At 45.2% G+C, this 27,307-nt stretch overlaps 1 protein-coding gene across 2 annotated transcripts; it reads left to right on the plus strand.

Annotated features, from left to right (window-relative positions):
- Positions 1–27,135, plus strand: LOC106565375 (paxillin). 2 transcript variants are annotated; one of them, XM_014132419.3, is made up of 11 exons: positions 3–149; positions 1,561–1,751; positions 2,085–2,140; positions 2,250–2,380; positions 2,571–2,766; positions 3,416–3,554; positions 19,024–19,182; positions 19,803–19,976; positions 21,315–21,396; positions 21,612–21,760; positions 22,490–27,135. In XM_014132419.3, the coding sequence occupies exons 4-11, from the start codon at positions 2,284–2,286 to the stop codon at positions 22,754–22,756; spliced, it is 1,263 nt and encodes a 420-aa protein (XP_013987894.1). In that variant the 5' UTR covers positions 3–149; positions 1,561–1,751; positions 2,085–2,140; positions 2,250–2,283; the 3' UTR covers positions 22,757–27,135. The 2 variants fall into 2 exon arrangements, with proteins under 2 accessions (XP_082815303.1, XP_013987894.1); XM_082959177.1 differs by lacking the exons at positions 19,024–19,182; positions 19,803–19,976; positions 21,315–21,396; positions 21,612–21,760; positions 22,490–27,135 and adding exons at positions 10,785–11,945; positions 16,347–16,928 and having other exon boundaries at positions 1–149.
- The last annotated feature ends 172 nt before the right edge of the window (positions 27,136–27,307 follow it).

Genomic DNA, 27,307 nt, shown 5'->3' on the forward strand with positions numbered 1-27,307 from the left:
CTCTCATTACCAGTCTCTGGTGCTAGTTAAGGGTAGCAGTTCCTGCCTGTCAGCCAGTGTGTTTGGGTTGCGTTCTTCTTCCCAGTCTTCCTTTGCATTCCTGTCTTCGTCCTTCCGGGGTGTGTATGTGCTAGTCTTTATCGCCTCAGGTATGTCGTTTCCACTGATGTGAGTCTCATGGTTTTCTTTTGTTTCTCACCTTTTGTCGGCATCAGTTTTCAGCGCGTAATGTTTCAGTCATCTTATCAGTTGTTTGGTTCAGTGTGGCAGTGTATTGTTGACTTCTTCAAGTTTAGGTGCATATCGTTCACAGTTCATTTATGGATGTGCTTTTGTTTGTTTTTCTGTTTTAATGTTCTGACTGAAGCAGAGTCTATTTAAGACAGTAGGGTAAGTATTATTAGTGAAGAAGGGGGATTGCATTGCACACAGTTTCACACACTTGTGATATCAGAGGCATCGATTTAAGATCTTAAGAGAAGTGATCTCCGTGTAGGGACATGGGTGTGTAACAGTAGAGGTGGCTTAGAGAGTGAGTGTGGATGATGTCGTCTTCCTCAAGTTCTCTTCAATGCCCACAAACTGTCTGGGAGGCTAATTGGCTTGCCGTTTTGTTACCTCCAATATAATGGCTGCATTTAGAGGGGAGCTGGGAATGTGTGGTGTTGAATCCCAAATTGGGGTTGGTCCATGTTTCCAAGGCATTGAACGGACATGATCTAGATGAACCAATCAAAGGTTGAAAGCAACAATTGGTTGGCCGTGAATACAACCTGGGCAGTAGGCTTACTCCTTAGATTAAGCTATACTTAAAATGATTCACGAAATGTTTATAAGTAGTATATAAACTGTTTATTAATAGTTTGTTTAGAGGGTGCCTTAATGTAACGTGTTACCGTAAATCCTTAATAAAGTCAACATTTTAATGTTAAGTTACCAAAGCTTTCACGTGTCGCCACTGTTCACTTCACACTCTATTCTTGGCAGTGGAACTCTGGGAGCAGCAGAGTGAGGGAAGCAGTGTAAGTGTACTACAGCAGGGTAAATGAGTAACCAAAGGAGTGGTGCTGAGTGGTGACATAGTCCAGATGATTCAGTGAAGTGGATTACTTACTAGTCTGCTGCAACGTCTGAATGTTATTCCCATCTGGCTGTGTTTGGACACGTTGGGAAAGAGTCTGGACCTCACACTGTCTGGTGTACTTACTGATGACCAGTAGGAGGAGGATGATGATGAATGGTCAAAGGTCATAACTCGGCTTTGCAGTTGAGAAAATAAACTTCCACAACAATAAAGTTTGAAACTTCAGTAGATTAGTGGTTTACTGTCCTGCACAACATTGTGGTACATTAGATGATGGGAGATCTAGGGACAGGATAGCCTACGTTTTAAAATGAAACCTCTCCTTGAGAGATGCAATCAAACAAGCAAAGGGGATTTCCCTATGTTGAGTGTTGTCAATCTTGTCAGTGATTTTCTGTTTACACCAGGTCAACTGTTGGTTTTAAGATTGCCACTTGCTGCGTTTAAAAAATGGATCTTACTCTCTATGTTCCTAGATGCTTTGCTGGCGGACTTGGAGTCGACAACCTCCCACATCTCCAAGCGGCCGGTGTTTCTGCCGGACGAGACGCCCTACTCTTTCCCCACGGGAGGACCGGCCTCGCCCCCTGTACCCCAACCTCCCTCTGCTGAGGCCCTGAACGGAACCGCGCTCGACCCCCTAGAATCCACCCGCTCATCCACACAGGTACATACTCATTTACGCCTTTATGTGCCCGTACAGTACATACCCAAAAGGCAGGTGTGGTGCAGGCTTTTGTTCAAGTAAGTTACATACCTGATTCAACTAATAAAGTATTGGTGAAGACTATGAATGGATGATTAAAAGCCTGTACCCACATGACCCTTTGAGGGTAAAGTTTAACACCCCTGACATACACTCATTTACCACATGACCCATCTAGACCACTCACATACTGCACTTCTAAATGTGTGTCTTAACTCTATTTCTTGAACTGCATTGTTGGTTAAGGGCTTGTATGTAAGCAATACATTTTGATTTGTACCTACCCTTTCTTAGTCCTACAGCAGTAGCTCCCCCCCCTTACCCCAAAGTGAAGACGACCACGTCTACAGGTAATAATGCTAATAATAACAATACACTTTTGTTTGTGTAGTGTCGCAAGACAAAATGAACATCAGATGTCTGTTACTGATGTTTGTGTCTCTCTGTTGGTTTCTGCAGCTTCCCCAACAAGCAAAAGAGTGCAGAGGCTGCCATGAGTTCCTTCCTGGGCAGCAACTTGTCGGAGTTGGACCGGCTGCTTCTGGAGCTCAACGCTGTGCAACACAACACGCCCTCCTTCCCGACTGAGGGTACGCTATACCATTATGTCTGCATTCCAAATGGCACCCTATTCCCTAAATAGTGCACTGCTTTTGACCAGGGCTCACGGACCCAAAACCCTTTTTGGTACATAAAGCATTTAGCAGGCACTTTGTCTTTGTTGTTGAAACTAAGGGAAAACTGTATGTAAAGATGTATTTTTCTCCATCTGTGTTGCAGAGGAGACAGCCCCGCCCCTCCCCTCTAGCAGCACCACCCACTATGTGCAGGAGAACGGGATTTCGGGGGCCGGCAAGGTGCCTCCCCCCACCATGGAGAAGCCCAAGCGCAGCGTGGCCACCAGGGTCATTGAAGACGTGCGCCCCAGCGTTGAGAGCCTTCTGGACGAGCTAGAAAGTTCTGTACCCTCCCCCATGTAAGGAATAAAGCGTCCGCATACTTCCCAGTTCGAGCATATATTATGGAGACATTTTGTGACATTTTTGTTCATTTTGGTCTTCGGCAATGGTTTTTCCATCTGTTCGTTGACACACACAAAAACGTCACAAAATGTCGTCAAAATGATTAATTAATTAATCAGCAGTAGGGATTCTTTAACTAAGTTTTTATCATTTCACTTGAGAAATATTGCACCAACCTTCTTAGATGTAAAATTGCACGACTAAGATCTCCTTGACAAAAACGTCAGAATTAATGACAGATTTCTTGAGTTGTTAGATTAATTCTGACTATTTTGAGGAAGTGTATACTGGCTGCGTCATCTCAAGATGGATAAATTGTACTATTGCCGTTTTTTTCTTGATTTTAAGGGAATATGTGAGCATACTCGTTCGGTTCGACTAGGTGCCAGCCGAACCGAAGCATGCGGAAGGCTTTAGAGCTGGTCAAAAACGTTCCTATCCCCAGAAATGGGGGACAATTGGCAGCAAAGCAGTGACACTGCACCTCAAGTTCCGGGAAACCGTTTAATCTTACACCCTGATTGTGCTATTCTCCTGTGTGTTTCTCATGTTTGACTGTGGTCATTTATGGCCTAATGTTTGTTGTTTTTATTTGATTTCTAGCCCCACCCCCTTGGTGGAGTTTACAGAGGGGGAGGAGGAGACGCCCTCCCAGCTGCAGGCCAGAATCTCTGCCTCCTCCGCCACACGGGAGCTCGACGAGCTCATGGCCTCGCTGTCCGACTTCAAAGTCCAGAGCAATGTAAGTTTTACAGAAATATAATTTTTACCAGGATGTGTCTATATGTGTATGTATATACAGTACCAGTCAAATGTTTGGACACACCTACTCATTCAAAGGTTTTTCTTTATTTTTACTTTTTTCTACATTGTAGAATAATAGTGAAGACATTAAAACTATGTATTACCCCATATGGAATCATGTAGTAACCAAAAAAGTGTTAAACGAATCAAAATATATTTTAGATTCTTCAAAGTAGCCACCCTTTGTCTTGATGACAGCTTTGCACACTTTTGTCATTCTCTCAACCAGCTTCACCTGGAATGCTTTTCCAACAGTCTTAAAGGAGTTCCCACATGTGCTGAGCACTTGTTAGCTACTCTGCGTCTCACAAAGACATGGCGGTTGGAACCAAAAATCTCAAATTTGGACTCATCAGACCAAAATACAGATTTCCACCGGTCTAATGTACATTGCTCCTTTTTCTTGGCCCAAGCAAGTCTCTTCTTATTATTGGTGTCCTTTAGTAGTGGTTTCTTAGCAGGAATTTGACCATGAAGGCCTCATTTCACCATGAAGGTCTCCTCTGAACAGTTGATGTTGAGATGTCTGTTACTTGAACTCTGTGAAGCATTTATTTGGGCCACAATTTCAAATCAAAGTTTATTTGTCACTTGCGCCGAATACAACAGGTGTAGACCTTACAGTGAAATGCTTACTTACAGGCTCTAGCCAATAGTGCAAAGGTGTTAGGTGAACAATAGGTAAGTAAAGAAATAAAACAACAGTAAAAAGATAGGCTATAGTAGCGAGGCTATAAAAGTAGCGAGGCTACATACAGACACCGGTTAGTCAGGCTGATTGAGGTAGTATGTACATGTAGATATGGTGAAAGTGACTATGCATATATGATGAACAGAGTAGCAGTAGCGTAAAAGAGGGGGTGGTGGGTGGCAGGACACAATGCAGATAGCCCGGTTAGCCAATGTGCGGAAGCACTGGTTGGTCGGCCCAATTGAGGTAGTATGTACATGAATGTATAGTTAAAGTGACTATGCATATATGATAAACTGAGAATAGCAGCAGCGTAAAAATAGGGGTTGGGGGGGGGGCACACAATGCAAATAGTCCGGGTAGCCATTTGATTACCTGTTCAGGAGTCTTATGGCTTGGGGATAAAAACTGTTGAGAAGCCTTTTTGTCCTAGACTTGGCACTCCGGTACCGTTTGCCATGCGATAGTAGAGAGAACAGTCTATGACTGTGGTGGCTGGGGTCTTTGACCATTTTTAGGGCCTTCCTCTGATACCGCCTGGTGTAGAGGTCCTGGATGGCAGGCAGCTTAGCCCTAGTGATGTACTGGTCCGTACGCACTACCCTCTGTAGTGCCTTGCGGTCAGAGGCCGAGCAATTGCCATACCAGGCAGTGATGCAACCAGTCAGGATGCTCTCGATGGTGCAGCTGTAGAACCATTTGAGGATCTGAGGACCCATGCCAACTCTTTTTAGTTTCCTGAGGGGGAATAGGCTTTGTCGTGCCCTGTTCACGACTGTCTTGGTGTGTTTGGACCATTCTAGTTTGTTGTTGATGTGGACACCAAAGAACTTGAAGCTCTCAACCTGCTCCACTACAGCCCCGTCGATGAGAATGGGGGCATGCTCGGTCCTCCTTTTCCTGTAGTCCACAATCATCTCCTTAATAATGGTTACGTTGAGGGATAGGTTGATATTCTGGCACCACCCGGCTAGGTCTCTGACCTCCTCCCTATAGGCTGTCTCGTTGTCGTGATCAGGCCTACCACTGTTGTGTCGTCTACAAACTTAATGATGGTGTTGGAGTCGTGCTTGGCCATGCAGTCGTGGGTGAACAGGGAGTACAGGAAGGGACTGAGCACGCACTCCTGTGGAGCTCCAGTGTTGAGGATCAACGTGGCAGATGTGTTGCTACCTACCCTCACCACCTGGGGTCGGCCCGTCAGGAAGTCCAGGATCCAGTTGCAGAGGGAGGTGTTTAGTCCCAGGATCTTTAGCTTAGTGATGAGCTTTGAGGGTACTATGGTGTTGAACGCTGAGCTGTAGTCAATGAATTGCCTTCTCACATAGGTGTTCCTTTTGTCCAGGTGGGAAAGGGCAGTGTGGAGTGCAATAGAGATTGCATCATCTGTGGATCTGTTTGGGCGGTATGAAAATTACAGACTCAATCAGGGACATGTTGAAAATGTCAGTGAAGACACCTGCCAGTTGGTCAGCACATGCCCGGAGCACACGTCCTGGTAATCCCTCTGGCCCCGCAGCCTTGTGTATGTTGACCTGTTTAAAGGTCTTACTCACGTTGGCAACGGAGAGCGTGATCACACAGTCGTCCGGAACAGCTGATGCTCTCATGCATGCCTCAGTGTTGCTTGCCTCGAAGCGAGCATAGAAGTAATTTAGCTCGTCTGGTAGGCTCGTGTCACTGGGCAGCTCGCAGCTGTGCTTCCCTTTGTAGTCTGTAATAGTTTGCAAGCCCTGCCACATAAGATGAGCGTTGGAGCCGGTGTCATATGATTCAATCTTAGCCCTGTATTGATGCTTTGCCTGTTTAATGGTTCGTCGCAGGGCATAGCAGGATTTCTTGTAAGCTTCCGGGTTAGAGTCCCGCACCTTGGAAGCGGCAGCTCTACCCTTTAGCTCAGTGCGAATTTTGCCTGTAATCCATGGCTTCTGGTTGTGGTATGTACATACAGTCACTGTGGGGACGACGTCCTCGATGCTCTTATTGATAAAGCCGGTGACTGATGTGATGTACTCCTCAATGCCATCGGAGGAATCCCGGAACATATTCCAGTCTGTGCTAGTAAAACAGTCCTGTAGTTTAGCATCTGCTTCATCTGACCACTTTTTTATAGACCGAGTCACTGGTGCTTCCTGCTTTAATTTTTGCTTGTAAGCAGGAATCAGGAGGATAGAGTTGTGGTCGGATTTACCAAATGGAGGGCGAGGGAGAGCTTTGAACACGTCTCTGTGTGTGGAGTACAGGTGATCTAGAATTTATTTTCCCTCTGGTTGCACATTTAACATTTTGATGGAAATTTGGTAGAACTGATTTAAGTTTCCTGCATTAAAGTCTCCGGCCAGTAGGAGCGCCACCTCTGGGTGAGTGGTTTCCTGTTTGCATAATTCCTTATACAGCTGACTGAGTGCTGTCTTAGTGCCAGCATCTGTCTGTGGTGGTAAATAAACAGCCACGAAAAGTATAGCTGAAAACTCTCTAGGCAAGTAGTGTGGCCTGCAATTTATCACAATATACTCTACTTCAGGCGAGCAAAATCTAGTCACGGGACCGATTCAAAGATTTTAATCTCTGATATCATAAGAAAGAACACCAACTTCCCTTCACCGACCGTCAGAAGGTCACACAACTAACTCCAATGTGCCAAAAGGGACTCGTGACTCATATTGGAGTAAAATATAACTTAAAGTAACTGCCTAGTGTTTCCAGATTTCTATGAAATATGACCTATAATTACTTACAATATGAGAGTGAAATAGCTTCCCTTCCAACATTGTTTAATTAACTACATTAAAAAGCAGCTATTCTGTGTGGGTGTACACTGGTCATTAAAATATTCACGCAAGTAGACCATTGATTGGCCAGCTCATCCTCCTCTAGATCACTGACTGGCCAGCTCATCCTCCCCAAGGAGATGACATATTCTATGAGGAAATAGCAAGCATTTATGAAACAGTCTGAGATAGAAGTTTGAGGTGGGATTTTTGAAGTGTTTTTTTCTTAAATTTATGCTTTAGCCGCACACAAAAAATATCAACATTATTTGGATAGGAATTACCAGAATATGAACTTTAAAAAAAGTTAGATTTACACTGGGCAGTTACTTTAGATACGACTCAAAAGATTTAAAAAAAAATACATACTCAAAAACCATACCTGCAGATTGACTGGAGAACACGCCTAGGGCGCGAGTGTTGTCCATCCACTTAATCTTCATGCCCCCGTCACTGAAAGACAGACCAAGATAGACTGGGAGAGTTAGACAGACAGCCCTTGTGAGTGTGCTGTCGGCTTTAGTGAGAGGCATGGGGAGGCTTTCACCTGTGCTGCGGGGTGAGGTTTCCCTTAGGTACAGATCCAGGATAAGCTTCCCTTCCCCCAATCCAAACCATCAGTGAGGAAAAGGTAAAACTGATCCAAGATCAGCATCTAGGGGCAACGTCACCCTACTCCAAGGCTTTTACCTGTAGTCTGCAAAGGCATCCAGCAGGTCGTCTGTTTTGAACATGGCCGGGAAGTCGTAGATCTCGATAACGTGGTCATACTCGTCCTGGTTGATCCACACGTTCCCAAAACATGAGTAGTCGTTGTGGGCGTGTTCGATGGCCACGTCTGTCAAGTGGGCTGTGATCTGATGAGAAATTCAACCAGTTATTGACAGATATACCTATCCCAATTAAGTGTTTCTCAGTAATCCATTTAAATATAATACATGTGAAATATAGCCTATATCTTAGACAATACTGTATATAGTCTATGCCACCAAAGTTTCTATGTATTTAACTTAACAGAACTTCACGACACTAAACAGGTTTCCATCCAACCTTTTTATGTGAGTAAACTATATATCAGATAAATGTCACGACAGGCCTGATGGAAACAGCAAATTTAAACTTTCCAAATGTTGACAACACAAAATACCTTAGAGAATGTGGGATATTCTGTGTTGGTAAAATTATTATTGCAAGAAATGTCAGGTGAAACACCTTTATGCACCTTGGGAAAGCATGCAGTTTACTAGGCAACAGAATACATATTATGATGAACTTCACAGGGTGATGAAAGTGCACAGTGATGAGCTTGATGCTCTTTTCCAATAAATATTGAGGGTCTTATTCTGGTGACATCATCATTGATGCTTGGCTGCCGTTTGACAAATAAAAATTCTCTCTCTTATCCAAAATAATCTCAGCATGTAGGTAGACTACCCGCACTGTATCTGCCAGCTGTTGGCTAGAGCGTACGTGCCAAGACCAGAGTGGGCACATTTGCTATATAACGCAAAAAAAATTTGTGACATAACCATAAGTACAGTTGAAAATGTGATGTAAACCCATTTAACTGGTCATTTTATTTGATTCTGTACATGGCAATTTAACCACAGTTATTTTTATGCACACTACGTCATCACGCACAGCTTTTTATCCGCAACAAGTCAATTTGATAGAAACTCTGGTGAGAAAATTATTTCATGCCAATTTTAGAATATTACAATGAAAATCTGTCGCTAACTGGATGGAAACCCAGCTACTGTACCTCTTGGCTAAAATCAGCAGCGTCGCCAGCAGCATCCTTGGCTGGTGTTGTATGCGAGACATGGTGTTGGTGGGGGGCAATGTTGCTACTGCACACAGACTCCTCCTCCGTCAGTACCTCTTCTGCTACTTCTTCCTCCTCCTCTTTCTCAGTCTGGTCTACCAGGGTTACGGCCATGAAGTAGGACACAGTCTAGAGACCTTAGATTTCGTGCCCCAGCTGTTGTTTACAAATATGCACAGACCGCCCCCCCTCGTCTTACCGGAGTGCGCTGTTCAGTCTTGCCGGTGCAGCATATATCCCGCTAGCTGAATATCCATGTCGTCATTCAGCCAGGATTCCGTGAAACATAGGATATTACAGTTTTTTATGTCCCGTTGGTAGGATATTCGTGATCTTACCTTGTCTAATTTATTGTCCAGTGATTGCACATTGGTGAGTAGTATTGACGGTAACGGCAGCTTTCCCACTCGCCTTCTCCGGGTCCTGACCAGGCATCCAGCTCATTGTCCTCTGTACCTGCGTCGCTTCCTCTTGCAAATAACGGGGATGTCGGCCCTGTGGGGCGTTTGGAGAATGTCTTGTGCGTCATCCTTGTTGTAGAAAAAAGTGATCGCTGTCCTGATAATCCAGAAGCTCTTTTTTGCCGTAAGATACGGTTGCAGAAACATTATGTACAAAATAAGTTACAAATAACGCCAGAAAAACACATAATAGCACAATTGGATGGGCGCCCGTAAAACTGCTGCCATTTCTTCTGGCTGGTAACTTATCCTCTACAGCAGAAGTAATTCTGGGTCTTCCTTTCCTGAGGTGGTCCTCATGAGGGCCAGTTTCATCATAGCGCTTGATGGTTTTTGCAACTGCACTTAAAGAAACTTTCAAAGTGTTGACATTTTCCGGATTGACTGACCTTCATGTCTTAAACTGATGATGGACTGTCATTTCTATTTGCTTATTTGAGCTGTTCTTGCCATAATATGGACTTTTACCAAATAGGGCTATCTTCTGTATACCACCCCTACCTTGTCACAACACAACTGATTGGCTCAAACACATTAAGAAGGAAGGAAATTCCACCTATTAACTTTTAACAAGGCACACCTGTTAATTGAAATGCATTCCAGGTGACTACCTCATGAAGCTGGTTGAGAGAATGCCAAGAGTGTGCAAAGCTGTCATAAAGGCAAAGGGTGGCTACTTTGAAGAATCTCAAATATAAAATATATTTTGATTTGTTGTATAACTTTTTTGGTTACTACATGATTCCATATGGGTTAATACATAGTTTTGTTGTATTCACTATTATTCTATAATGTAGAAAATAGTAAAAATAAAGAAAAACCCTTGAATGAGTAGGTGTGTCCAAACTTTTGACTGGTACTGTATGTGCGTATGTACAGTACTAGTCAAAAGTTTGAACACACCTACTCATTCAAGGGTGTAGAGATGGATAGGAAAGAGAGGTAGGCAGATGCAGATGGGTGAAGGGACATACTGTAGGGTGAAATGTGCAGTCAAATGAATAGTGCATGTGTTGCTTTTAAAGGTAGGTTGTATATTGATTTTTAGCATGGATGTGGGGGTTCTTCACACAGGTAGATTGCTGTAGTGTTGCTGTGGTCTAGACTCTAATGTACATTCGGTCGGGCATTTCCTACCATTTACCTTATTGATCCCACAATAGAAAAATGTATTTTTACTCTGCGATGCAATGAGTGTGGAATGTGAATGATTTGTATATCCATCACTGTGATATATATATATATATATATATATATAATGCCAATTTTCACACAGCTTTATTGAGGAAGTTGTCATGATTCATTTGCCATGGTGCATGTCTGCCGCTGTGGCAACTTCCCTTTTCTACCTCTCCTCAAACCATTTCCCCTTTTTTTCTCTCTGTCTTCTATTATTGTTTCTGTGCTGCCCGTCCTCCAGTCTGGTTCTCAGTTGTCTGTCAATATGAATACCCTCCTGTCCAGTCAAGGATCAGAACCCTCCTCCTTGGAGACTAAGTCACCTGCAGCCCCTGCTTCCCCAGTAGTTGTAACCAGAGACCCAACTGGGCCTGGTGATCTGCAGCTGAAGCCCCCCAGTGACACGTCCCCCTCCTGTAACCCTGTTCCTTTAGAACTCCACATAGATGAAGATGCCTGCTTTGGCCCTCCCTCCTCCACCCCCCTCTCAGCTGCTTCAGCCTCCTCTGTTTTGTTGGCCTCGTCCCAGAGCCTCCAGTACACCCAGATTCACACACAGCTGGGAGGAGTAACTGATCCCAGCGTGAGAACTACGCTGACCTCCCACATGGAGTCCCTCACTGTGGTCGCTAACAACCCAAGCCACACTTTGCCAAAGACCCCCTATCCTTCTGTTGCCCCCGTTGTAAAGTACAACAGTCCTGCAGTGGATACAAAGACCACCAAGACGCCTAGTCCAGTAACTGTTGCCAAGACCCTTAGTCCCATGACTCTTGTCAAGACCCCTAGTCCTATAACTGTTGGCAAGACTCTTGGTCCAGTTATGGTTGCTAAGAGCCCCAGTCCTGTTCTGGTTGCTAAGAGCCCCCGTCCAGTTCTGGTTGCTAAGAGCCCCATTCCTGTTAGTGTTGCTAAGAGTCCCACTCCTAAAACGATCACCCTTCCTCAGTCAGCCTCCATTGATCCATCTTCCCCACTGAAGGAGAAGCATCCAGAAACACCTGCTGCTCAGCTAGCAGAGCCCCCTACTGCATGTCCTGATTTGGGGATAACATGGCCATGTCGGGAGCCCTTGCTGGAGGACACCCTTGGCAGATTGCTGTCCTTCGACTTTACCCTGCCAGAGGGAGAAGTGGAGCATGCCAAGGAGACCCATCAGGACAAAGAGGAGCTTTATGCCATGGCAGGAGACAAGGAAAGGACTTGGGAGGACAAGGAAAGTATTAACCCAAGGCACAGCACGTCCCTGGACGGGCGCGAGGGGACGATGATCCCGCTTAACAAGGCCAGCTGGATGGACGACTCTTTGACCCCCTCGACGTGCCCAGGAAGCCCCGAGACCACCCTGGACCTGCCCCTGAACCAGCCTTCGGCCGTGGAGAGGCTGTCCACCTCGGGCCAAGTACGATGCTCCCGTACAACAGACCACCCACCCGCAACAACGCTCTCCCAAAATAAGCTGGCACGCAAGATTAAAGGCTTTAAGACACCGTATGGTTTATCTTTTATTAGGCCAAGTTTGAGGCCAAATCCCCGCTTTGACACATTTCATCTTTCCCATGTAACCTGGCACTGGTGGTGGCACACACTGATAGGTGTAACGGAGCCAGTAACATACAGAGATGATAATGATCACTAATATATATGATGCCATTGGATTTTTATCTGATGATGGCTCATTCTAGCCTGGTGGAATCAGTCTGATCGCTAAGTTCACCATCCTTTTTCACTTCGCTTATATGTCTGGGATTTCTCATCTTCGAGTCTGTGTCTGTAATGGGGCATTATTCAAAACTAACTTGTCAGCGATTGGATCACCTTCAACCAATCAGAGGATGGCCTAATTCAAAGCAAAGTTTGACTGAGTTGGTTTTTGTTCTAAACCCACCCACTGTTTCTGAGAGGATGCTGATTGGACCGTCAATTTTCTGGCTTATTCCAAATGCCCATCTTTTGGATTAAGCAGCGATCAGACTGTATCCACTAAGCTCATTCAAGTTCAACTTAGCTCTGTTACAGTATGTCAGTTATTATCAAGTTGAAGTGATTGAGATGGGCTCTTATTTTGGGAGAGTGACTCACATGAACATAACATGAGGACACAAGGACTTGAATATATAGGGCATCTTGTCAAAGTTTTACCTGAGAAGTGATGCATGGAGTTTGTATTTTCTGCCTTGTGTAGAATGGTGGCTGTTGTGAACTTCACAAGGATATACAGTGCCTTCGGAAAGTATTCAAACCCCTTGACCTTTTCCAAATGTTATGTTACAGCCTTATTCTAAAATTGATTAAATTGTTTTTTTCCCCATCAATCTACACACAATGCCCCATAATGACAAAGCAAAACAGGTTTTTAGAAATGTTTGCTAATTTGTAAAATAAATAAATATCACATTTACATAAGTATTCAGATCCTTTACTCAGTACTTTGTTGAAGCACCTTTGGCAGCGATTTCAGCCTCGAGTCTTCTTGGGTATGACGCTACAAGCTTGGCACACCTGTATTTGGGGAGTTTCTCCCATTCTTCTCTGCAGATCCTCTCAAGCTCTGTCAAGTTGCATGGGGAGCATTGCTGCACAGCTATTTTCAGGTCTCTCCAGAGATGTTCGATAGGGTTCAAGTCCGGGCTCTGGTTGGGCCACTCAGAGACTTGTCCCTAAACCATTCCTTCGTTCTCTTGGCTGTGTGCTTAGGGTCATTGTCCTGTTGGAAGGTGAATCTTCGCCCCATTCTGAGGTACTGAGCGCTCTGGGCCAGGTTTTCATCAAGGATCTCTCTGTACTTTGCTCTGTTCGTCTTTGCCTCGATCCTGACTAGTCTCCCAGTCCCTGCCGCTAAAAAACATCCCCATAGCATGATGCTGCCACCACCATGCTTCACCATAGGGATGGTGTCAGGTTTCCTCCAGACAAGACGCTTTTCATTCAGGCCAAATAGTTCAATTTTTGTTTCATCAGACCAGAGAATCTTATTTCTCATGGTCTGAGAGTCTTTAGGGGACTTTTGGCAAACACCAAGCGGGCTGTCATGTGCCTTTTACTGAGGAGTGGTTTCCGTCTGGCCACTCTAACATAAAGGGCTGATTGGTGGAGTGCTGCAGAGATGGTTGTCCTTCTGGAACGTTCTCCCATCTCCACAGAGGAACTCTGGAGCTCTATCAGATTGACCATCAGGTTCTTGGTCAACTCCCTGACCAAGGCCCTTCTCCCCCAATTGCTCAGTTTGCCGGGTGTCCAACTCTAGGAAGAGTCTTGGTGGTTCCAAACTTTTTCCATTTAAGAATGGAGGCCACTGTGTTCTTGGGAATCTTCAATGCTGCAGAAATATTTTGGTACACTTCCTCAGATCTGTGCCTCGACACAATCCTGTCTTGGAGCTCTACTGACAATTCCTTCAACCTCATGGCTTGGTTTTTGCTCTGATATGCACTGTCAACTGTAGGACCTGATATAGACAGGTGTGTGCCTTTCCAAATCATGTCCAATCAGTTGAATTTACCACAAGTGGACTCCAATCAAGTTGTAGAAACATCTCAAGGATGATTAATGGAAACAGGATGCACCTGAGCTCAATTTCGAGTCTCAAAGCAAAGGGTCTGAATACTTATGTAAATAAGGTATTTCTATTTTAAATGTGTTATATATTTGCAAACATGTCTAAAAACCTATTAAAGCTTTTTCATTATGGTCAAGGGGGTTACCTGCCTACCGTGGTCCATGTGGAAATGTCCGCTGTGTGTTGTTTATGGCTATATTCCACGTCTCAACTTGCAGCTGTGAGCTTGTCACTTGGACAATCGAGTGATGCAAACCTTCACTGCACTGCTGTGTGTAGCTTGCCACCTCATGTCAATATGCTGGATTATATGCCTCCTAATATATTATATATGCTATTTAGCAGAGGAGGTCCTGCTTCAGAGGACCTCTTCAAGTCACCATACATGTACACTAACACACTTGGGGCAGTTTTTTTTTTATCAAGGGGGAGGCTGTGCTTGGTTTTTAATCAAATGAAATGAAAAAACAAGCAATCGTTTTTTTAAAACAACAATATTTCTAAGTAGGATGAGGTCAGAATCATGATGTCATAAATCGCATCTCTCGTTCCATGGCACTGTGTGCACACGTAGGCCTAAATGTCTTTACGTATAACATTCGCACGTCTACAAAATACTAGGCTTCTGTCAATTCTATCGTTGCCTATGTGCAAGGCACATTCAAATAAAAATCTGCTGTTCATTTGGCACTATAGGAGGACTGAATAGTTTGGATGAGCGTGTCCTTGGTAATCGTACGAGGTGCACTCTTTGAAAATGGGCATGGATAGGCTACTTGAACAAGCTAAATGAATTACGCAGGTGTGTAAATTGTGACTCATAAAAAAGCATGAAGGCAAAAAACTCATATTTTAAGGCACTCTCTGTAGACCATTTAAAACCTCTTTATTCATAGGCGACTTGGTTAATGCATGGCCAGTATAAAAATACACACCTATCCGAAGCTGCTAAACTAGCCTTGATTAAGGGGAAGGTAGGCTATGCATGTTCTTTTATAAAATTAAATGAAATGGGAGGGAAATCAATATTTTTTATGTTTCTAAATCCGAGATTCACTGGCGCAAAAGGCACATTTCTCGTTCCATAGGGACTGTGCGTCATGGCTGGATAGGCTGCGCTTCCGCTCTCAAAATCCATGCATTACCGTTAAGACCTGCTTTTGGTGGGTCTTAAAATTTCCCTTCAGCGCTGCATGAAATTGTCACTTTTGCTCTTGTTTTTAAGAACACACCTCAAATATTGCCACCCCTCCCATCTCAGCGAGCTGATGTTAGACAGGTAAAATCCCGAACCTGGCGTAAAGGTTGGAAAATTCCAATTTTTATATGACGTAATTGCAAACTAACATGTGTTTGACACTTGTGCCTCCTTAGGGGCAGCCGAAAATAGAGCCTGTGGTGTTAAGGAAGAATAATTTGATTTGAATTGACCGCGTTACAGCTTCTTCCAGGTGACGTGAAGAAGGTCTGTATTTGCACCATGTGGTCTCACTACGGGTGTTCCACAGGGCTAGGTACTACACACATTCTCTGTGCACATGTTTGGGTGGAGAAGGGACAAACCTAAAACATGCGAGTGGAGCAGAGAGGGTTTATATGGGCTTGTGGAACCGAGTTTTAGGATCTGTTTTCAAGGACATTAGCTACTTCTCTACAGTGACATTACTACAAGAATCTAAGACCATCGGTTTTGCTGCTTGCATTTTACGCCTGCCTGTGTATTGCATGAGCATTAGAGTTCTAGTCGTTGTTTTGCACATCGTGTATTTCACATTTACATTTTAGTCATAATCTTATCAAGAGTGATTTACAGTAGCAATTAGGATGAAGTGCCTTGCTCAAGGACACATCAACAGATTTTTCATCTCGTCAGCTCGGGGTTCAAATCAGTGACCGTTTGGTTATTGCCCAAAGCTGTTAACCGCTAGGCTACCTGCTGCCCAGTATGTTTTTGCGCAGAGAAGAATGGATGTTTGCTAAGTGTTTTCAATCACTCAGCATGCTTACACACTGCAGCCTAGCACGTGTGAAATAGACTGCCTCGGAAAAGAGCGGAATGGAGTCGAGTGGAGTGCCCTTTGACTTTTGCGATCAGCCGGCCTGGCCTGAAGGATTGTGCTTCCTGGTGTTTTGTGCCTGGCTCTGCAGCACCCCCGATATGTGCGTTGTCATGGGAGGTATGGGGAAGCACCACCATGCCCCCCCCCCCCCCCCCCCCTTACTTCCTTCTACCCAACTCTGTAGCTCAAGTCGGTTATCCGCCGCACCAAAGAGACGCCCAACGTGCACCCCATGTCCCGAGACGGGCATGTGTTAAGGCGTAAACTGGGTCCTGTGATCTTCACCAAGAGCAGTTCCCAGGACTGTCTCATCGCAGAGCTGCAGGGCAAGCTGGGAATCGAACGCGCCGTTGAGCGCCGACGTAAGAAGCAGTCAGACGACTGGCTCACTGAGGGGGTCATCGTCATGAACAACCCGCAGCGCACGCGGGAAGACAGGGCCTCGCCGGTGGTGGACAAGGTACAGAGATGTGGCCGGAGCCAGTGCTAAGTCATCTCATTGGGCCAAATTTGGACCGACTAGTTCTAGAGCAATACAGCACCTTCCAGTAGCGTGTTTCTTGATTCGTGCTGTTATTCTAGAGTAACGTTATCAAGGCAATTTTCTATACCACACATATGGACTATGACTAGCAAACAGTTTCTCAACCGTATTCTTCTGTAACCACTTGTTGATGTTTTTTTGCTCCACCTGAGGCTTTCCATTTCCTGTGGTTTAATTTCACTCATTTTTGATGTCTCTCTCTTGCTCTCTGTCTCTTCCCACACCCAGATCGTCATCCCTCCTGACTCGCCTGTCCCTCAGAGAAAAGTCATCCCCCCTCCGCAGTCCCCCCCGGCACCCAAAAAGCAAACCCCTGTCAAGCAGACCCCTCCGCCCCTGCCTCCTCCCCCACTCCCCTCTCCCCCTCCCAGGGTACCCACCCCTTCCCCGCCATGCAGCCCTTCCCCCCCACCTGTGGAGCATCAGCCCACCCCTCCCTGGGTGCCGACCCCCAGAGAGCCCACCCCTCCATCCAGGGAACCTGCCCCGCCCAAAACCCCCAGCCCCCGGCCCAAGTCTGTCACCCCGCCCCCTCCGCCCAAGGTCTTTGTGTCTGTTGGCTGCCAGACTGAGTACGATCCCATCTTCCCACCAATGGAGGCATGGAACACTCAATCCACCTTGTTCGTTTATCCTTCTGTTTTGTCTATTTCTCTCTTTGGCCTAATCTGCCTCTCACTTCTTTCTTTTCTCACTATCACCAACTTTATTCTCTATTTCGTGGTTTGTATTGAGTCGTCTGTCAGAGTGGACATGTGTTGTCAAAACCAAAACGCTTCACGTGTGTGTGTGTGTGTGTGTGTGTGTGTGTGTGTGTGTGTGTGTGTGTGTGTGTGTGTGTGTGTGTGTGTGTGTGTGGTGTGTGTGTGTGTGTGTGTGTGTGTGTGTGTGTGTGTGTGTGTGTGTGTGTGTGTGTGTGTGTGTGTGTGTGTTGAGAAAACAAATGTATTTTGGACCCTATCTCTAGCCACTTCTCCACCAAGAGTCTAGGAGAGGGGTTGTGATAAGGAAGGAGCTCTTTAAGGATGTGTGAAATCCATTCTGTAGAGATGAAAGTGTATGGCATCCAGGCTGGCGAGTGAATCGTCTCGGTTTTTGGAGAATGCCGTCTGGCGGCGCCAACTTGGGCGATGTCGTTCCTTGAAATCAGTATCGGGTGGTTGGTGGGGAACAGACATCATGGCTCTCTCCTTGATATTACAGCCACACTGTCCTGATTCCTGTCACGTCGCTGGAATGGTTCCCACCTCCCAGAGGACTTGCCTCCACCATAGGCATTTCAGACCTAACTTTTGACTGTTTAACTTACCACGCCCTTTTGACCAAGCCCAAATCTGAACAGGTTGAAATAACTTGACTCATGATTTAGCTGACTGCATAGTGTTCTGTTAAGACACTGTTATTATATGCCACTATTTCTCTTCATATCTAATCTAATTTTTTCCCTACCTACTTTCTCTTTAACAAACACATCAAGGTCCAAGCCAAGTTGGTATTTGATTTTACTCCAGATGGAAGGGTGGTTGTTTAGTGAGGGTTGCCTTTCGTCTGTGAAATTTGCCTGTACGTGACTGTTAGTCCCTGTGTGTGTGTGTGTGCGTGCGTGCGTGTTTGCGTTTACGTGTGTGTGTGTGCACGTTTTTTTTGTAAGCAGTAGGCCCACTGACAGGCTATTTTCTCCCTCTGTGGAATTTGACTGGGTCAGGAAGCTCCAATGACCAAACCATTTGAGAAGTGTAGTTCCCCTCCCACCTTGCTTCTGCCCATCAACAACACACAGACAATCAATAGGCTCTATAGGTAGCTAATAAGCAGAGTAACTCTTGGAGACAGTAGTCAGATTGAAGAGTCCCGGGGTTGGACTGCAGTGCTTTATGTAATGTCAGCTTTTACGCGATGAGCCGAACATGTTCTTTCTAGCCTGGCATGCATGCCAGTGGCGTTCTCCATTTCAGCCATTAAAAAGACTGATTTCTGTGGCACGTCACATAAGCCCAGGGAGAGTGTGTTCTGTTTCGTCAAGAATAATTACTGTTGTGTCTATGAAGACTCAGTTAAATTCAAAAGACTTCCCAGGGGAGCAATTACGTTCAGATGTAATCAGCAGAGTTGTTGAAGAGAGACTCTTCTATGCTTTAATTGGGTTTTCTGTGAGTTGAGCAGAACATGAGTTGGGAAGGGATCTCTATTTGTGGAACTGTGTTGTTTGCACGTTTCTATATGTGAGTGTTAGTGTGTCTGCTTATTGTCTGCGTGTGTGTTTCTGTGCGTCTGTTTCTTTCTCTGACATGTCTGTCTGTGTGTGACCCATCCACAGATCCTGGCCCAGGGGAAGAGCTTGCCCGCGGCTCCCCCCAAACAGGCCAACAAGCTGGACAACATGCTGGGCAGCCTCCAGTCAGACCTCCATAAACTGGGCGTCCAGACCGTGGCCAAGGGAGTGTGTGGGGCCTGCAACAAGCCCATAGTTGGACAGGTGACCTTACATGCACGCATGCATACACACACACACAGGCCATATTCACACACTTACATGCACCCTTTACTGTACTTATTACATATATTTTTGGGTCCCCGTTGAATTTATTCCTAGATCCATTTTGACTGCTCGCGGTCAATAGCACAGTAGGTGTGAATAATGTGCTCATGATTAGATTGAGCTGCCTACATAGCTCCCATGGTTTGCATTCCTCCATATAATCAATGTTTGCTGGTAATGGAAATAAGGTTAAGTACTTTGTCCACCATAGGAAGGTCACTGTTCCACAGTGAGGGCTGACTCTGAACTGGCGATATGCACCATTAACCGGTGGAGATCAATCATACATTGATGTCCATGGGACATTGGCGTAGTCATACGCACATCTCTGATTGGAATTCACCCCTGGGGCCCGTTTTCATAAAGACTCCTAGTAGGAGCGCTGATCTGGGATCAGGGGTCTTTTAGATCATAATGATTTAAGTTTACATGGACAGGGGGTACCTGATCCTACTCTGAGGCGGTTTATGAATGCGCGTCCATATTCACAAAATCTTATGTTGAGGCTCCTAGTTTAGATTTGTGATGCGTCTGTCTTGTGCCCTCCCTGTGCCTAGGTGGTGACCGCTATGGGGCGCACGTGGCACCCGGAGCACTTTGTGTGTACCCACTGTCAGGAGGAGATCGGTTCCAGGAACTTCTTTGAGCGGGACGGAGCGCCCTACTGTGAGAAGGACTACCACAACCTGTTCTCCCCACGCTGCCACTACTGTAACGGACCGATCCTGGACGTTAGTATTACACACACGCACGCACGCACGCACGCACGCACGCACACACACACACACACACACACACACACACACACACACACACACACACACACACACACACACACACACACACACACACACACACACACACACACACACGCTACTACTACTGTAACGGACCTATCCTGGATGTTAGTATTACACACACACACGCTGCTGCTACTACTGCAAGAGACCTATGCTGGATGTCAGTATTACACACACACACACACTGTAACGGACCTATCCTGGATGTTAGTATTACACACACAAACACACACACACGCTGCTGCTACTACTGCAAGAGACCTATGCTTGATGTCAGTATTACACACACACACACACACACACACACATTATGCCACCTTGAATCCCACAGACCCAGCTTTGAGCCATTCTTCTCCACCCGTCATCTCTGTTTCTGTCTCACTCCGCACGTCAACACTCACTCATATGCTTGCTCTGACACACTGCAGCATGTGTATGAGTCACTGCACACATGAACACACACGCGCACGCGCATGCACGCACGCACACACACACACACTGCCTGGGGTGAGGCACCGCAGTAGAAGGGGAGAGCAACTGGACTTTAGCCTCGGGATAGGGTCAGATTAGTCCCGGTGGAGACAAGCTTCCTCATTGGTCCAGTGTTGTGTATTCATATAACTCCTTTATCTCTCCTTTCTTTCTATTGCTCTCTCTCGTCATGCTACTATGTCCACACTAGACACACTGCTCTATACTACTGTCGTCAGCCTCACTAGTGCTGCCATCTGCTGGCTATAAAATAAATGGGCAAAATGCCTAAAACCTTGATTTTAGGAATTCAATCTGCTGCTAACTGGCCTGGGAAAGCCAGACCCTAGGCAACAGCAGTGACTAGGATCTGGGATTAATGACTGACTCTCTTTGTTAACTTCGAAAAGGTGGGAAAAATTGTTCCAGGGAGGGACCTCTTCAGTCAGACAACTCTCCCAACAAATCACGAGGCAGACATGCCAGAACGTAGCGGTTCTGGCCATTTGCAGGCAAAAGCTTTGCGGTGGTTTTAGTGAAGGTAGTTGATGCAAACTAGCCACTTGCGAAATGCACTCATTAAAAATAACCTCAGTGACCTCCATCTTGCTAGCTACTATTTTGTGTCCGGGGGGAGGGGCAACAAGCGGATAAGACAGCGACGTAGTTCCTCTATCATCATAGCTTTCAACCTGGTCAGTCTGTCATGGAAAAGGCAGGTGTTCTTAATGGTTTGTATACTCGGTGTATGCTAACTGCATCTAGGGAAAAATATTGATCTTTTTTTGTCCCCTGCAGAAAGTGGTGACGGCACTGGACAGGAACTGGCATCCAGAACACTTCTTCTGTGCTCAGTGTGGAGCTTTCTTTGGTCCAGAGGGTAAGCTATCTCTCTCCCCTTCTCTCTCTCTCTCTCTCTCTCCTCTTCTCTATTCTTCTATCTTTCTTCTCTATTCCTTTCTCTCTCTTTCTCTCTAGCGTCTCTTCTTTTGCTCTTTGTCTCCTCTGTCTCTCTTCTTCTCTTCTCTCCTCCTCTCCACTTTTCTCTCTCGCTGTCGTCATAAGGCGGTGTCCTTCTCTGCCCGTCCTCCACAGGCTTCCATGAGAAGGATGGGAAAGCGTACTGTCGGAAGGACTACTTTGACATGTTTGCGCCCAAATGTGGAGGCTGTGCCCGCGCCATTCTGGAGAACTACATATCAGCCCTAAACTCCCTCTGGCACCCTGAGTGCTTCGTCTGCAGAGTAAGTGGGTGTATGCTGTCGTGCTATTCTAAGCGTATTATCCCGCATCTACATATGGTGAGACATACAGGTAACGGCCAAAATAAATGAAACGCCAACATAGTGACTTAATAGGGCGTCAGGCCACCACGAGCCGCCGGCTTCAATGCGCCTTGGCATAGATTCTACACGTGACTGGACCTCTATTGCAGGGATGCAACAACATTCTTCCGCGAGAAATTCCATCATTTGTTGTTTTGTTGATGGTGGCGCCGCTCCAGAATCTCCCATAAGTGTTCAATGGGGTTGAGATCTGGTGACTGAGACGGCCATGGCATATGATTTACATCGTTTTCATGCTCGTCAAACCATTTAGTGACTGCTCGTGCCCTGTGGATGGGGGCGTTGTCATCCTGGAAGAGACCACTCCCATCAGGATAGAAATGATTCACCATAGGTTGAAGGTGATCACTCAGAATGGCTGTGTGTTATTGGCATTTACCTTGCCCTCTAAGGGGTTGAGCAGACCTAAACCATGCCCGGAAAATGCACCCCACCCCATAACAGAGCCGCCAGAAACCTCATTTACTCATGAGTTTCCTTTATTTTTGCAGTTACCTGTAGCTTCCATAGCTTTCATACAGTTCTTGAAAAAAAAGGTATTTAGAAAAACAGTATAGAAAGCCTTGATTGCCTCAGCCATTTTGTGACAACCTCCTTTCCTTCTCTTCCCACCTCTGTGCATTACAGGAGTGCTTCACCCCCTTTGTAAATGGGAGCTTCTTTGAGCACGAGGGCCAGCCCTACTGCGAGGGCCACTACCACGAGCGCCGCGGCTCCCTCTGCTCGGGCTGTCAGAAGCCCATCACGGGCCGCTGCATCACAGCCATGGCCAAGAAGTTCCACCCCGAGCACTTTGTCTGTGCCTTCTGCCTCAAGCAGCTCAATAAGGGCACCTTCAAGGAGCAGAATGACAAGCCATACTGCCAGGGCTGCTTCATCAAGCTCTTCAGCTAGGGAGCTAACCCACTCCCCAGCTGTGTGTGTGTGTGTGTGTGTGTGTGTGTGTGTGTGTGTGGTGTGTGTGTGTGTGTGTGTGTGTGTGTGTGTGTGTGTGTGTGTGTGTGTGCCTGCGTTTGTGCGCATTCGTGTGTGCAATTCTCTACGGTTCAGCCCTAAGTGTGCACTTGCACCCTTCATGAATTTAAAAGGAAATGACAGGTGTATGAAATATAGTGGAAACTCCAGCCCATGCCAACACCAATCCAATGCTTTAAAATGTGTGGGGAGGAGTACACAGGAAGAGAATCGGGGACACGTGTGTGTGTGTGTGCGCGTGTGCGTGTCAAAAGGTGAAGGCTTGGATAGAAGGCCGTCGGTGGCTATGATGAGGAAGCAGAGAGTTGTCCCTTACTGTGCATGTAGCTGAGATGAGACTGGCCATTAGAAAGCTCCCCTACAGTCACCTGGAGGTTACTGCAGACAGGACTCAATGCTCCACAGAGCCTTCAGGGCCGCGGGGTTGACATTTCAAGAGTTCCAGAAAGCATGAGGTTTAAAGCGAGCCCAAAGAGATTTTTGTAAATGTAAAACGAGCAAGAGAAGCCATTTTTGTGAGAGGCGGTTTTTATGTTCTGTTCGATTTATTTTCCTGTCCTAATAATGGTAGACTGCGTTATCGTGTGACCGACGTGTGGAGGTCAGGTTATAGGGGTCCTGGGATGGGTTTAGACAGGTGTTCAGGCAGTACTTAGTACACACAGAATGTTGTTGACATTCACCAGGCAGCGTTTTGCCTATTAGTCCAAAATATGCAGTATGTCGGTGCCATTGCAAATGCACACCTATGAACTGTCTCTTGATCTCAAACGCAAACACACACACACACAGAGACACACACTTTATACTCTGAGAAGAGGAAAAGCTCTCGTCTCCTCTTTCCCTCCTCCCTTTCTTTTCACTTCTCTGTAAGACCAGTTCAAACACTTGGTGCTCATTCAACTCAATCATAGATTCCTCTCTCTGTGGCCCTCTTGGGGCCATTTTACAGCCTGGTATGGTCACAATATCAGGGTCCTATTTTTGTACACTTTTCCTATGGAAATGTTCATATGCTAACAAGGACAGCTCAGCGGCATTGATTTAGTACATCCGTTTTCCTTTTCCCTGTTTGCTTAATTTTTCCAATGGAACGGTACAAAACTCTCAAATGTGTTTGTACAAAACGAGACATGTTGTTTAGACACACATACTCACACTCTGTCTCCAGACTATAGCTCTTTTCGTTGTGCTATGGACTCTCCGTTTCTATTTTCTGTAGATCAGTCTTTGCGCCACCGATCTCATATGAATTCTCATTCATGTAATCTGATTTTAAAAGAACGCGCATTTGAATATTGTCTTTCCCTTGATGTGGACAGGGTGGCGGTGTTTGGGTGAGTGTTGGCGACCTCTCATCTCGGAAGCACTCTGCTCATCCCTTACCTTCCGTCCGCTTTGGGTAGCGAGGCAGCTCTTAGCCTGGCAACCAAACTGAGCACAGCGTTCTTCAGTCTGGTGTAACCAGGCTAGGCTTCTCCCTTCCTATAAGGAAACAGGACAAAATACTAGAGCATGTTGATTTGAAACAACATGTTAATTGTGTGTATTTTGCCTTTTTATTTGCTACTATTCGCCCACACATTTATCCAAGTCTTAAAATGAATAAATCAGAGTGAATGGAGAGTGCTTTTCTTGGGGCAATGTTTTGTTGTACATTTAGCTACTGACAATGTGTGTGTTTTCCCTCAGATACTTCAAAAGGAAGTAATAGAGGGAGACTTGGTCCTTTTAATGTACGGGGGAGGATTGGTTTTTAACCTCACTGCTTATTGACTGATTGAGCAACACACATTCTGCAATACAAGTTGCGAGGAGGTTTTTGTCAGCATTTTCTGCATATTTGTATTACAATCACAATATTAAATTGACTTTAACATACTTGGTTTAGTGGCATGGAGCGGTATTGTCACTGTATGATTTTGAGCTCTGTAGCTCACACTGATATGCAAAGAGCTGGCTCTATGGACAAAGACATAAGTGGACCCTATTACACACACACACTAGGTTGGTTTCCAGGCAACAGGGCCAATTCTAACCATGGGTTCCTGAAATGCCCTCAGAGTCACATGGTAATCTGGACACACAGATCTGCAGTCAGTACCTAGTCTGTTTCCCAAATGGCACCCTCTTCCCTATAAAGTATTCTGCTTTTGACTAGGACCCATAGTGCTCTGGTCAAAAGTAGTGCACTATATAGGGAATAGGGTGCCATTTGGGACGCATGACAAGTCAATAATGGCATCCAAATCTCCTCGTTACCTGATCCCAAATCACTGCAGTGGGTCAGTTTTGAGCATTTGTTTTTGATATGTACGTAATTGATTTACTTATTTCATCATCCACTGTTTATTTTTTTTCAAGTGACCTTGTAATGTTGCATATTTGAAACATTGTGAAGCAGGTGATTTTAACTTTACACATGTTGCTTATATTTTTATGCTAAATCTTTTTTTATGGTTTCCAACCCAGTTGTCATCACTTGGCATGTTGGTTGTGGTATATATACACACACATACGTTTCATTTTCATTTCTTAACACTTTGAAAGAATAAAGATAATTGTGCTAGTGCCAAATTTTCAATGCAATGTCTTTAACACTGTTGAGGTATATGGCGCACTTCCAAGTCCTTGCTGCGATCGGATTGGTGAAGCCATTTTTGATGTCGTAGAACAACATTGGCTGGATCAGCCAGTGTCATGGGGTGCATCTCAAACATCTAAATTGGCTTCCTCTCCTCTGTTTATTTCCTCCATATGTGTTGATGTGAAAGTACTGGACAGGTGAAAGCAAACCCCTCGAATACAACCTCAATATAGCTTACAGTGAAGTGTAAATGAAGAAGAGACAAATAGGGAAGCCATTTTAGACTATTGAGATGCACCTCTGGGTTTTGGGTGTCAGTAAAAGAGAGGCAAATACCTTAGAGGGGGCAAACTGAGGATGGCCTCACAGCACAGTATAGTTGGCAGATTAAAGGTGTATAGTAATTGTTGCTTTAAAATTACTACATGTTACTATTGGTGGTTTTTGTGTCTGGCCTCCTCAGGCTGGGGTGCCATTTCTGGTGAAACCCCCTGAGATGTGGGTTTTTAAAGCACTTTCAGCCTTGCTATGCCATAGATTCCTTGAGCTTCTCTAGTAGTGCAACTGTGTTGACATGAACATGATGAATCTACAGAGTGGCATTTCACCTAGCCTGGTTAATGAGGAATGCTGCTAACATAATATTCAGATTTAATTTTGAAATTCATAGACTGAGGTGTAGCAGAAGAAGGGTTAGTACTACTTCATATTGACTCTGTTTTAAGTCGGGCTCTTTCTAAGCCATTAAATCCTAAATTGTTCAAGTTAGTGTGCCAAATAATGTATCAAGCTCAATGAAATATCCCTCTGGTAACCTTTATAGCCATGCTTTGGAGACCGGAGACACAGACAATGAAAACAAGTGTAAGTGCTGCCAGGGTGCCTGAATCTAGCCCTGGACAGTTACAGTTCAAAGTTGAATGAGTTCCTCAATCAAGGGGAAATTACTGGAAAGATTTCTTGAGAGTAGCCATGACCACAGGTTTAGGCACCAGCCCAAATGTTATAATGCAACAAATGGGGCCCTTTAAAGAGAGGCTTGAGAGCAAGTTACTTTGGTGTATCTCTAGACACCCTATGTAAGTTTTTATTTTTATCTACACCCTATGTAAATCATCAGGGATTGTGATTATTATTTTTTGCTACATTTATTTATCCTATTACATTTCTTTGCTTTAGTTCAATACTCTCTCTGTTGACTCAGAAATCCCAGACCTAAGTGGGAAGCAACCCATCTGCCTAGGCAGACTACTCTCAAAGCCTTTTTATTTTAATGTTTCCAAGTTAACCTTGACATTTGATCCCCTTAATTTATCTGAAAGGAACTATTTTCCCCCAATACTCCTGAGTGGTGCAGCGGTCTAAGGCTCTGCATCGCAGTGCTAGAGGCATCACTACAGACCCTGGTTCAATCCCGGGCTGTATCACAACCGGCTGTGATCGGGAGTGCCATAGGGTGGCACACAATTGGCCCAGCATCATACGTGTTTGTCCGGGGTAGGCTGTCATTGTAAATAAGAATTTGATCTTAACTGACTTGCCTAGTTAAATAAAAAAGTGGTTTTGTTTTTTCCTTTCCTTTCCTCCTGCCTGTTTTATTTGCCCATGTACCTCTGTTGTCATGTTTTATGGGATGGCTATATGGTACCTGATTGCTGATAATTTTTAATTAAATGTGATTGATGCCAATAAATAAATTGTTTATTTCTGACACTCGTTTTTGTCTTAACTACTATGCACACAAGACACACAATGAATGCTCAGAGCTAAGACTATGAGCAGATGGGTTGCTTTTTTTTTCTTCTTTTGATCTTGACAAACACACGTCCCCAATCTAGTCTGCATTTCCTGCCTGGCTCGTTCTGGAAATCCACAGCCGGTGT

The sequence above is a fragment of the Salmo salar genome, chromosome 12 (genome assembly GCF_965601325.2).
Source record: "Salmo salar chromosome 12, fSalSal1, whole genome shotgun sequence".
NCBI lineage: Eukaryota > Metazoa > Chordata > Actinopteri > Salmoniformes > Salmonidae > Salmo > Salmo salar.